This window comes from Staurois parvus, unplaced genomic scaffold (genome assembly GCF_062004578.1).
Source record: "Staurois parvus isolate SC_StPar_1 unplaced genomic scaffold, SC_StPar_1.0 ptg000358l, whole genome shotgun sequence".
NCBI lineage: Eukaryota > Metazoa > Chordata > Amphibia > Anura > Ranidae > Staurois > Staurois parvus.
In genome coordinates, this window is record NW_028318154.1 from 3,122,374 (window position 1) to 3,136,045 (window position 13,672).

Consider the following 13,672-nt stretch of genomic DNA (forward strand, 5'->3'; position numbering starts at 1 on the left):
TCTCTGATCTTCCCATTCTTCTACAGTCTCCAATCCATCTGCTGACAGAACAGAGCTTTGGGAGAAAGCTCCACATGATCAGTTTGGTGTGTATTGCTAGAGACTTTTTTTTTCTTGGGAGAGTGCATGTGATCAGCACAGGGCCAATCAGCACTGTCCAGACAGAAGGTCAGGGGTTATGCAGCCTCTTAGGACAAATAGAGGAGAATGAAAATTCCTCCTGCAAGATGAACCAATGCTCAGCTGGACACTGACAGAAGTCACAAAACCGCTATATACTGCAGATGAGAAAAGGTATTTAGCTATTTACTAAAATACCGTATTTGCCGGCGTATAAGACGACTTTTCAACCCGTGAAAATCTTTTGAAAAGTCGGGGGTCGTCTTATACGCCGGTATACGGCGAGCCGGTGTCAGGGCGGCACTTTTTCGAGGGGCGGCGCCACCCCCCCTCCTCCTCCAACGGACACCAAGTACAGGGGTGGGCAGAGGGGCTGCTGTACCTTACCTGGCTCCAGTCCCACGACGATCCGGTCCAGGAAGCGCGGCTGCTCCTTCTTTCAGTTCGGCCGCTCGATGGTCCCGCCGCCCGCTCGGCTCCGCCTCCTCACCGGTGATTGGGCGCCAGCACTGGAAAGGCACACAGGCGACCAATCACCGGCGAGGAGGCGGAGCCAAACGGCCCCGCGAAAATCAAGCGGCCGAACTGAAAGAAGGAGCAGCCGCTCCTCTCCCCCACTGACACTAACGATGGGGCACTATTCCTCCTCCACACTGACACCAACGATGAGGCACTGTTCCTCCCCCACTGACACCAACGATGGGGCACTATTCCTCCTCCCCACTGACACCAATGATGGGGCACTATTCCTCCCCCACTGACACCAATGATTGGGCACTTTTCTCCCCACTGATACCAATGATGGGTCACTATTCCCCCCCCACTGACACCAACCATGGGGCACTATTCCTCCTCCCCAATGATGGGGCGCAATTCCTGCCACTGATACCAATGATGGGGCGCTATTCCTCCCACTAATACCAATGATGGGGTGCTATTCCTCCCACTGACACTAATGATGGAGCACTATTCCTCCTACTGACATTAATGATGGGGCACTATTCCTCCCACTGATACCAATGATGGGGCACTATTCCCCCCACTGACACCAATGATGGGGCACTATTCCTCCCACTGACACCAATGATGGGGCACTATTCCTTCCACTGACACCAATGATGGGACACTATTCCACCTACTGACACCAATGATGGGGCACTATTCCTCCCACTGACTAATGATGGGGCACTATTCCTCCCACTGACACTAATGATGGGACACATTGGTATCAGTGGGAGGAATAGCGCCCCATCATTGGTATCAGTGGGAGGAATAGTGCCCCATCACTGGTGTCAGTGGATGAAATAGTGCCCCATCATTAGTGTCAGTGGGAAGAGTAGTGCCTCATCATTGGGATCAGTGGGAGGAATCATGCCCCATCATTGGTGTCAGTGGGAGGAATAGCACCCCATCATTGGAATACCATACTGAAATACCATACCATATTGAAATCAAATCTGATGTTTTTTCATTTTTATTTGGTGTGCGTTGGAAGAGGGGTAGTCTTATACGGCGAGTATAGCTCAAACCCTATATTTTAACAGGAAAAGTAGGGGGTCGTCTTATACGCCCAGTCGTCTTATACGCCGGCAAATACGGTAATTGCATTTCCATGTTCTGTGTACTGTGGGAGATCAGATACAGTGAATGCAGGGCCCTTGGTCTAGTAACATTTTAATTTATAGCTCTTGGGGCTGGCGTGTACAAATGTTACCATGGAGACGATGATCTCTATAATGCAGTCAATGCTCATTGACACTTTGCTGATTACTAATGCAGCTGATATACTTTAGCATGTTAAATATTCAAACCATCATATCATCCGAATGGGCTTGTACCTATGAGGCCCATGAAGGAGTATTCCTTTATATCCATTGTATTCAAAACCTTACTAGTTCAGTATATACCCTATGCTGGTTCAATATATACCAGGGCTTTTAACACAAGCAACAGGTATGAGGCAGTGGCTGGCATTTCAGCTGTAATTATCTCTCTGGTGACAATTGTACATGCTGTTTCTAGGAGCTGTTACATGCAGGAGCAAATATACATAATGGGCACAGCAGCTCTGGCTAAAATGATGAAAAATGTAGCAAATCCTCCTTCTGCATACCAACAATGTGAACAAAAGCACTTTGGAGATGCATAAGTATGTATTGATCTGAATGTGTGATAAGAGGATGTAGCATTAAAACACATTATTAAACTACAGAAGAGGAGTGTACAAAATATGCCTGTATTAAATAACTGTCTGGATTGTAGAAATCTCATAAATGCAAGTAAAGAAACACGTTTGTGATCAAAGATAACATTGAAGATACCTGATAATTCTGTCCAAATTAATTCTAAGAAAAGAAAAAATAACCAGGGTCGGGCATTGTGGTAATAAGATTACTCACGCTTTTTTGCACCCTGATAAGTTGTATGCATTAAATACAGTACCTCGCCTACGGTATGGAATAAAGAAGGGGTTACAAATCAAAGTCACCTATTAAATATAATAAGCCACAATATCTGCTTGTAGGAACTTCTAACACAGGCTATAATTAAGTTATGCCCATCAAAAGCAGACTTTAATACATCTAATTATATCAGAATATACAAAAAGTTTAAATAGTGAAACAGGAAGAAAAAAAACTGACACTTTGCAAGAAACAAGTAATTGGATGACTAGGCACCATCGATCTCAATCTAATGTTGGCTTCTGAAAAAATGAATTATCCTATTTATCAAGCACTGTATCTTAACTGGAGGCAAGAAATCTTTTAATGAGAAGAGATTGGGAGCGACACACTGAGGAATTCCCCACACAGATAAAGGGAATGGTAAAAGTCCACAGATACTGACCTTGAATCAGTCTAGAAATGATCTGCTTGTTTTTGTTTCTGACATTTTAAGGCCTCATTCCAACAAGCAATCAGTGGTATACAGCAGATATCAGCAGAGACTTGGGGCTGGGATCACAGGTGTATGTGAACAGTTCCAGTCACTAAGCCTGTACAAAACGAAAAAAAAACGAATGTGGGGAACCCCACTACAAAGCTGCCTGCGAGACCAATCTGGATAGGGTCCACTTCTGCCCCATCTGGGGTATAAAGAACAGGCCAGGGATAATGGGAACAGAGCCCAGAAAGAAGATCTTCAGCGAGACTCAGGGAAGCACATCCACTAGACACTAGTACAAAACTTAGGCTTAGGCTGTCTTCACACCGATCCATTTTTCTTCCGCTTTTGTGATAAAAAAAAAAAAATGTGTGACCATATATTCCTATGGAACTCATCACACTGATCTGTTGCGGGTCCGATATGTTTTTCAAAGTCATGCTTGCTGAATTTTTGTTGCAAAATTGGTGCGGTAAAAAAACCCACCAAAAACACTCTTCCTTATTGAAATCAATGGAAAACACAGCAAAACGCACCCGCGGTATGTTGTTGGTGCTGTTTTTGAGTCACGTCATGTTAAAAACGCACCGCAAATACGGGAAAAATGCAGCAAAATATGTATTTTTATCGCTGCTCAGTGTGAAAGTAGCCTTAGCTGAGCTGGAGGGGTCATTCTTGGACAGGAATTACAGCCTTTTTTTCCTAGTATTCATTCACCTGAAGGTGGTGGCATAACTAAAGTGGTCATGAATATCTAAGTGCCAGTTCACATATATGTGGATTGGATGCGGTTTGAACCACATCCAGTCTGCATGACATGTGAAATAACATTGATTCCTTTGGTGCCTGTTCACATACTGTATGTTCGCTGCACTGGCGGTGCAGATTCAGTGTGGTTTGAAAAAGAGTCATGTACGGTTTCTGAGCAGTGCGTTCAGGTTTAGGAGCAGATTACAGGCTATTGACTTCTATGGGAACCGTTTCTAAACCGCATATGTGTGAACAGGATAAAATCCTGAGCTGATCCTGTCCTGAACCTGATGTAAACCTGACATGAACTGCTGAACAACTACTGTAGCAGTGAAACCTGAGCTTTAATCTGTGCCGCACATGTGTGAATCAGCTCTTAGTCCTCTGTGTGGTGTGTGATGAGGTAAGATTAAGAAATTTTAAGAAAACTGGTTTATTAAACTATAAATTGAGAGTAATATTTGATGGAAAGCATCAGCAGGCCTTTACAGTGGTTGTAAAGGCAGGACATTTTTTACCTTACTGCATTTTATACAGTAAGCTAAAAAAATATTCTGCATGCAGCTTCCCCCAAATACATACCTGAGCCTAATCCCAATCCAGCAATATGCTTAGGAGCAGAGTCTCTCTCACTCCTCATTGCTGCATATACAGCAGCCATTGGCTCCCACTGCTGTCAATCAAAGCCAATGAGGAGGGAGTGGGGAGGGCCTAGCCCCGCTGTGTGTGTCTTATGGATGCACATAACAGGGCTTGACAGCGTGCACACAAATGCTCCTAGAGCAAGCATCTTGCTATGGGGCACTCAGTGGGGGTGGGGAGGGAGCCAGGAGCGCTGGCAGAGGAACCGACAAGAAGGAGGATCAGGGCTGCTCTGTGCAAAACAATTGCACAGTGCAGGTAAGTATAACATGTTTGTTATTTTCAAACAAAAAAAAAGGGAAGCTTCAACAGTACTTTATCTCGTACAATAGATCTAGCCAATCTTCATCTTGAAAGCTTCAAACCCTTCTTCTGTCTATCAATACTCTTTGGTTACACTATCCATTATCTTAGATCCAGAATTTAGGCTTTAGAATTGGGCTCCAGAATAGCTGATTAAGACGTGGCATGGTGTGCAAGCAGAAAACCCTAGAATAATATTTTATCTACAGAAGGAATACTTTTGCTCACTTTAGGTTAATTAAATGTAGAATATGTATCTGATCTCCAGTTGATGACCTACCACAGTTTTAATGTGGCAGAGAGGCCCCACTGCGCCAGATCATGTACATGTACGTGATCTCGCATTTCCAGGTAGGGGGTATGTGCTACAACACATGCCAATCAGCAGTTCCCAGCCAATGATTTATGACCAGGTGCTGATTGGCTTAGTGAATGACAGTTCAGAGCCCTGTGTTTACTAAGAACACACTGCTCTAAACAGAGAGCAGCAATGTGACTGTTTACTTCTCCTTGCAAAGCAGGGAGATAAAACAGTCACTTCTGACAGTAAAAGCAACACACAGTACTCATTGTTAGGCACACAGTTAACCCTTTGATTACCCCTAGATGTTAACCCCTTTCTAGCAAAAGTCAGTACAGTGGCAGTGTATAGTATTAGCACTGATCACTGTATTAGTGTCACTGGAGATGTCAGTGTTATTTAGTAAGTTCCCACCCAGTGTCAGCTTGCATGGTGCATTATCAAAGTGCCACTATAAGTTGTTGATTTCTGCTATTACTAGTATAAAAAAATAAATAAATATAAATTTCAGAATATATACCATTGTTTGTAGACAGTATAACTTTCACACAAACTCACATACACATATTGGGATTTTTGTTTACCAAAGACATGTAGTAAAATACATCTTGGCCCAAATTTATGAAGAAATTAGATTTTATGTTTTTTTTTTATTGGATATGTTTTATAATGGAAGATGGAAAATATTGGGGGGGGGGCAGGGGTTCTACAATTTCTGTCTCTTTTCATTTATATAACAAAAAAATGTTAAACTTGGTGGTGATCAAATGGCACCAAAAAAAAAACTCTATTTGTTTTTTTTTAAATTATATATATTTCATGTGGGTACAGTGTAGTGTGACCGCGCAATTGCCAGTTAAAGTAGAGCAGTGCTGAATAGCAAAAAGTGACCTGGTCATGAAGGGGGTAAACTCTTCCGGAGCTTAAGTGGGCAAGCTGTAACTTTTCCTTTATCTTTGCTCTGTTTTGCTCTCTGAAATTCACTCAATCAAATACAACTTCCAAAGAAAGCTGTATGGATGATAGAGAAAAAATTTGCTTGCAAAATTGTTGGAGCAATTGAAATTTAACTCATGCAGCTAATACCTGTAAGAAATGGGCAAAAGCTAAACAATGTTTTTAATTAAAAGAAAAGTACCTGCTTCGTTTTATAATTACGAGAACATGTGAAGGTTGGTGAGTTCCGGTTGAAAATGAAAGGCCTTGGGGACCAGGAAACCTAATTAAACATGGTAAAGGTAGAAGGGAGATTGAAGCCTCATTAATAACTTATGAAGGCATCTGATAAGAACTTGCCTTTGGGAGACCTAGATGCAGCCTCCTGCTAATTTATAGGCTCTTTATGATTACCTGAATGCAAGCCCTGAACATGAAAGTCTAAGCTAATTTTCCACACCAATCTTCAAACAAGTGAATGAAAATAAGCTTTTTCCATCTCAGAGTAAAATAAATGTTTCATTTTTACTGATATTTTTTAGCATATACTGGAATATGTTCAGTCATCTATAATACAAAGTCATAAAAATACAAAGAGATATGTATGTGGTGCTTATCTACACAGTAACATCCATTCTATACGTCATGAGATAAATCCTAACATATGTACAGAATTCCATTTAGCACTGGCAGAATTTATTTAGGGCACTATAGCAACATGCAGAATGGGCATTTTTGCTCTTCTGCTTTGAAAAGGGATTTTTAGGCATAAATGTCTTAAAGTTGAGCTCCAGGTTTCATTTAAAGCGGAATTTTACCCATAACCGTTTGATGGCAATTAATGTTCTTTAATAAGAGAACATACATTCCATAATAATAATTATACTACCAAAATTAATGTGTGCTGTAAATTGTCACAGGCATTACTCCTGTTTCTTCTTGCTGGAAGTTGGCATGTTGTTGGAGCCCCAAGCAGTCACTTCCTTATTGTAACTCCCCCCCCCCCCTTTGATCTCAAACACTATATGTCACTTTTTTTCAATTAAATTGTGTACATTTCCAGCCTTTATTGTATGTCTTGGCTCAGATAGAGAGGAAGGCTGACAAAAACTTAACAGTTCTGAAGTTTGTAGGACAGATCCTGGGAGGGAGAATGGAGATAATGTCAAGCAGGTAAGATACCATTCTTGTACGTTTAACGCCCTTTCAAATGAAGGGTCTGATCAGGTCCACCTGTCAGTTTTTCAGGCAGACATGAATGGGTCCTATTGCCCCTATGGAATGGAGGGGATAAACAGATTTATAGGGATCTGCCCCCATCTGTCTAGGCGGATCGAATCAGAGGGCAGATGGGAGTAAACGGATAGTAGAGTCCATTTACTCCCGACCGCCCATAGAGCAGAATGGGCTGTGTCCGTGTTTGCTCTGCAGAAACTGTGCAGAAACAGACCTGTCATTCGCCCCCTCTGGTCTAATCAGGTAGGAGACCAGTGTACAGATCCCCTGCTGATCAAATTGGAGTCCATCCTGTGTGAAATGGGGTCTAACTCTTTTGAATCTCCCTGGCAGCAGAGTTTGTCCTGTCACCTATCCTGCTTTTCTTTTCTCTCTCCCTAATCTGTGTTTCCGCCAAACAGTCTGTGTCATTCCTGTTGCTTGATTCCCTCTTCAGCAGCAGTAAATCTTAAGGACTAGTTCACACCAAATGTAGTCCAGTGCGTTTTAATTCTGCATCAAAACATGGATTAACATGGATTCCAATGGCCCTAGTTTACACCAGTACATGTGGCATCTTCTTCTATATGGAGCGCATCTGAACAAGGTAAATGCACTAGAATGCACATATCCTCAATTGTCTTCAACTGAAATGGAGAAAAAAAAAGGAAAAAAAAAACTGCTCATAATCACATCAAAAACGAGCCAGTACATATTAAAAATAGACAGGCAGAAATGCATAAGAAGGCAGAAACTGTGATGTCAACCAACCCTAAAGCTGTCAGCATATCGGCCTGTAGTATCTCTGATTTTAGGCACAGTGCAGAGAGTAGAGAGCAACTGAGCATGTGCAGAGCAGGGTGGGACAGTGCATTAACGGATTTTAAACAGTATAGTTTAAAACTTGTTTATACTTGTTTTTTTGTTTTACATACCTATACCTGCAAAAAAAGGCAGATTGACATCATCTATCGGGACTTATTTTTTTTTTTACTTAAGTTCCACTTTAATTTTAAATATTCATTTGAACCAAGCAGGTCCAGACCTACTATTGCCTTCACTAATAGATGCAGCAGATGTCTGCACTGTATGTAGCCTAACATTCATGCAGTATACTGAGCTCTTCCAATCCTGCTCCCAAAACAAAATAGATTCAGAGTGACATGTTGCATTCATGTTGATATTGCATTCTATGGTTGAATACAAAGCTTCTTTGGATTGGCTGACAAAGTGACATCATCAGCCCGACTCCGCCTCAGCCAATCAGAGCAGGCTGGGTATTCATTCATAGCATAGAAGGCGCCTTCTGAATGCCACTTAGCCTGACACAATTTTGTTCTGGGAGAGGGACAAGGTGGTCTTATATGGCTGCCGGAACACAGTATACTATAGAGCAGAGTTTCTCAACCTTTTCCAGTTAAGGCACCCGTTAAAATTGTGGATATTCCCGAGGCACCCTTTAAAATTATAGACAGTCCCGAGGCACCCTATTCTAAAATGTGAAAAACTATTCTAATAGTTTTATATAACACCCACACATGTAGGACACCCAACATTAGAGGTGATTTATTCTTCCAAAGCAAATACACTTCTGCACACTGGTACTGACTAGTATTCCAGTGTTTCTCTTCTCCCTCAGTTTTTCTCCATCACTGAGCTAATGTGACCTCAGCACTGATGGATGGGGCAGGGGAGGATCAAACTAGGATGCTGTGCAGTCAACCTACATCCTCCTTATCAGCTGATGATGTCATTGGTTGTCAGGACGCCGGCGGCTAGAAGGTCGTAATGGTGCACAATGCAAACCTGTGGCTTTATGTAACTAAAAGGCAGGCTTGTTCCACCCGCTGGCTTGTATACAAGTTTTGGGCAATTTGCCTGGGCACCATGGTTGAGAAAGGCTGCTATAGAAAGCTGAAGCTACGTACTGCTTATACTGCACACAGCTGCTGCAACTTTTAGTGAAGTAAATAGTTTGTTTGGACCAGCCTGACCTAAACAAACTATTTAAAAGTGGAGTTCAACTTTCGTGCCTATTTACATATTTGTAGTGTACAGTGCTGAGCGAACTATTGGCGCTTTATAAATACTGTATAATAATAATAGCGCGGTAACTGGCATTTTTCCACAATGGAAGAACACCAGTCACTTCTAGTGCTCATAGACTGCAACACAGCCCAGAGGCGCGGTATGGTGAGCTGTGATAAAATTCAAACATGCTGTATTTCATGGCAGCTCACAGGGAAGCACTGCATGTCACCGCACAGCAGCATAATGCACCATGTTACTGTGTAGTGACATGAATGAAGTATCCTTTGTGCACTTCAAATAAAGTTGAACTACTTCCAGCTCACTGCAGCTGAAATGACAGCTTTCCCCACACTAAATGGCTCTGGTTTAATGTGCAGTCAGTGTGAATAGGACCTTAATCAATAAAAGGCAGTAGGGCTTTTTTTTTTCTATTTATACTTACCTAGGTGGATGCGACATCAGTCCGATGCTGCATCTGTCCCCTGCCGGCTCTAAGGGTGAGAACTCAGTGATCACATGACCACTGATCGCTGATTTCTCACAGCCACTCTGAGCAGAGAGCGGTGACTGTCAGTCACTGCTGTCTGCTCTGCCCACTAGTGTTCACTGGAGAGGGAGCAGCTGGCTCAGGCTCTCAGCTCTTTGCCGAGAGGCTGAGCCAGGTGCCGCTCCAGACTCTGGGGTGGATCCCGACTATGAAGTCGGGATCTTTCCCCAGTCTGGACCGGCTGAGTGTCGTCAGCCGCCAGCAGGCTTCAGCCCGCTGTCGACTGAAAATGGGTTACAGGAGTGCACTCCTGCAATCCACAGGAGAAGTACAGCAAAAAAAGATTTGGCTCTGCTTTTCCTTTAACAAGTGTCACATTTGATGGAGTGACTTCCAGCCCTCCTCAATGTACCTAACAAAAACAGTTTTGACTGAAGTTCTGCTTCAAGTATGATGGGTATAGCCAGTAATAGCAGTGATATAACAGTAATAGGTTAAGAAGGGGACAAACCTCAGCCATGAAATATGGTTGTAAACCTCAGCCATGAAATATGGACAAAGCACATCCCTCTATAGTAGGTAGTGCAATCCAGAGGACTATGTGTCTTTTCTGTCTTCTGCCTCATTCCTCTGCTATCTATTATGAGTCACTTCTGAGAAGTTTTCCTGACACCAATAGAAAAATGGTGACAGGAGAGGGACTTCCAGCACAGAGCTCTATTCCTGTGCTGTGTGAAAGACATGCTGCATTTTTGCACCTCTCCGATCCATTATGGTGTGAACAAGCGACACAAAATATTGTTTCCTCTAAGCCCTTGCAAGGACCTTCATTGATCAGATACTGAAAAACCTAGGTCTCTGCACATAGGGGTTCATTTACTAAAATTGGAGAGTGCAAAATCTAGTGCAGCTGTGCATGGTAGCCAATTAGCTTCTAACTTCAATTAAGCTTTGACAATAAAACCTGGAATCTGATTGGTTTCTATGCAGAGCTGCACCAGGTGTTGCATACTTCACTTTTAGTAAATCAATCTCTAAATCAGCTCTAGATCTGCTTTAAGCAATTAAGTTTGCCTTCCCAGACTTGAAGAAGTCTGAGTTCAAAGTCACCCTAAACAACCTACCGGTAAGTCAAACTAAAAATTATATACAGTGTAACAGAGAACTCCTTTAGGCTCATAACCAACATCCATGCTAACGCTTTTACGGTTTCTAAACTAGATCTGGAAATTCCCAGGAAATAATAGAATGTTAGACATCATCAAAAGTTACACTTTCTTTCAAATATCAAAATTTAATATTGTGTTTGAAAACTGTCAGGGGCCCTCTAGAGTAATTTCTACCCTGGGTCCACTATTGTTTCCGTCTACTGCTATTATTAGGTTATGTTATATATGAAAAATGTATTCAAGCAAACATACATTTGTGCATTTATCTCCCACACTGAAACTGCGTTGTTTATCTTTTAGAATCTCATAACTGTGTATTTACTCTGCAGGGAAGCATGAAAATAGGCTCTTGCGTACAATGTACTATATAATCTGTATCTCCCATAGTGAAAATCAAGTTGGACAAAGGAGAGGAGGTATCCTGTACAGTACACCGCTACAATACAAATATTCCACAGTCTCTCTGGTTGTATGACAGCTAGTGTGATGCAAGTGAATTCCCAACTTCCATTAACCTTGTTGTCCAGACCTTAAAACAGAACTAAACTGTATCTGAGCACCTACAACTGAAAACTTGATTTAATTCATTTTTAATATTCCAAGCAAGCTCACCTGTCAATTCCTAATGTGTAGAGGCCTAGCGAGCACACACGTAAGCAGCTAAATGCACTGAAAAAAGGAACCACAATACCTTTCAATAACCAGCAAAACAAAGAAATAGAGTGCAGAGCTAAAGAAATAGAAAACTAATGACTACAGTCTTAGGTGGACAAGCTCCTTAATAGTTATAAGGAGTACTGATATGACAGTTCTGTTATGAAATCCAATGCAGTATCCAGTGAAAGAATGGTAAGATTGGCTACTAACCAGAAGCGTAATCAATATGCGCATATAGGAATCCAAGACCAGCTAGGAATCTGATGTGGGAACGGCCAGGTGGAATTTTGATGTCCTCCAGGGGGTCCCTCAATCAAATATTGGGTGCAGGTCTGATCTATCACCTCCCTCCTCTGGTCCGAATAGAACGTCTGGGGTCCTGGACAGGGGTTAGATGCTCAGAGCCGAGCGACAAATGTATGGATACCCATAGTGTAGTATGTCAAGTATTTATTAAGCGTTAAAATATGTGGTATACATACATAAGTATATCAAGGCACAGGGTGACTGTGGATATAGGTAGAAGCGCAGTATAAACCGCTGAATACACTGACCAGTATATAGGAGAATGGGTGCCGCTGGACCTCCTTGATCCGGCGGCATGACGTCAAGGCGTGCAAAGGCTCCTGATAAAAGCATTTCGTATAACCATACGTCTACTGTAGGGGTGATGCCGTGGCTGCCTGACATCAAATGGGTCTATTTATAGGCAGATGAGCATGCACCATCTTGCATGGGTTCGCGCCACTGCGCATGCGTGAGAGTCGCGAGCGCCATGTTGTTGGAGATCATAGCCATGGCCGACGCGCATAGATCTGCGCATGCCCAGGTGTCCCGGTCACCATATTATTGGAGATCGTAGACCCGGCAGATGCGCATGGGATTGCGCATGCGCGAGTGTCGCGATCGCCATATTACTGGTGACCTGTATAGTAATGGCATATAGATCTGGGTGCATGCAAATATGGCAATATGAGTGGACATATAGAAAGCTATGCATTCCTCTCCCATGTGGTCAGTGTAGCAAACTTGCTCATCAGAGCTGGACGCGGAGTTCCCCTTTTTTTTCTTTTATTAGAAGTATTCCTCAGTCTTTTATTCCCACCCCCTCCCTTCCTGAGAGGCAAATGTTATATCCTGACAGATGATGTGGGTCAACCGCAGGTTAAGACATCCCTAGTTTGGTGCCGAGCAGTCTGCGAGTGTAACTTTCCTCACCTATGTCGGAAGCACTGACCCGAGAAACTTGTGTATGCTCACCCATCATAAAACAGATAAGGCAGCTTCTCCCCGGACTTGAAAGAAGTTGTAACCTCACAAAACCGTCAAAGATGATAGAGTGAAATGAACATTACTCAGGTCAGCTGTCACCTATGTTTCATATCATGGATTATGAAGCTGTTAGTTTTAATTAAGAGTCCGCTGACGTCCTGCCCAAAACAGGGTATTGGCAGACTCAGAGCCACCCCCGCTTGAGAGGGATTTTTAAAAAGACAGGCTGGCAGCCTAAGGTGAGCTGCACACATCTCCTGAGCTTAACATTGTAATAGAGGAGATCAAAGACCCTTCCTGCTCAGCAACTTGGATCTGCTTACAAACCAAGGCATACTGGCTAGTAACTTAACCCTTTAACTTCCTTCCTATTATCTCTTTGCTGTACCTTTATATGCATATATATATATATAGTTACATTTTCTTTGTAAATATTTTATTGCACCTGTTTGACTCTTTTAGTAATAAATCCTTCTTTCTGAAAGTGTTAAACTGTTTCTAAGCGCTTACTTGCAATTCACGAATTCCTGCCTTTGAAGAGACACTACTGTGTTTCTTTAATCCTCTGCCCAATCGGCCTGCGGTGACCGTATTGGACAGGCGACTTTTCAATCATTATAGTGTATATTTGATAACGGGAGTTTCCCAGTCTTCAACAAAAGTGGTGGTGGCAGTAGAGGGTTATTTGCGTTATTAACCCGACCCAGTAACAAGCGCATTCAGGCTGCAGGCACCGATTGTAGCCCATTAGCTGGACAATCGCTGTGCAGGGTGCAGCTGGATGGGGCCTTGTTACGCGCGTCACACCGCGGTTTTAGATCGGCCAGTCCTTTGGTCAAGAGTTTGGTGAGAAGGTCTGGGGTCTGACGCCGCGGTCGTGCGATTGTCGCATGTTGGTGGCGGCGA

At 42.8% G+C, this 13,672-nt stretch overlaps 1 protein-coding gene across 2 annotated transcripts in view; it reads right to left on the bottom strand.

Annotated features, from left to right (window-relative positions):
- Positions 1–13,672, bottom strand: part of COMMD10 (COMM domain containing 10) — a 516,815-nt gene that overhangs the window by 288,102 nt on the left and 215,041 nt on the right. The window contains exon 6 of one of the 2 annotated variants that reach the window (XM_089684829.1): positions 6,426–7,797. The exons of the other annotated variant lie outside the window; for it this stretch is intronic. Within the exon in view, the coding sequence (XP_089540955.1) occupies positions 7,702–7,797 (96 nt within the window). The 3' untranslated portion in view covers positions 6,426–7,701. Of the gene's footprint in view, positions 1–6,425; positions 7,798–13,672 lie in introns of those variants that run through there. 2 annotated transcript variants of the gene reach the window in all.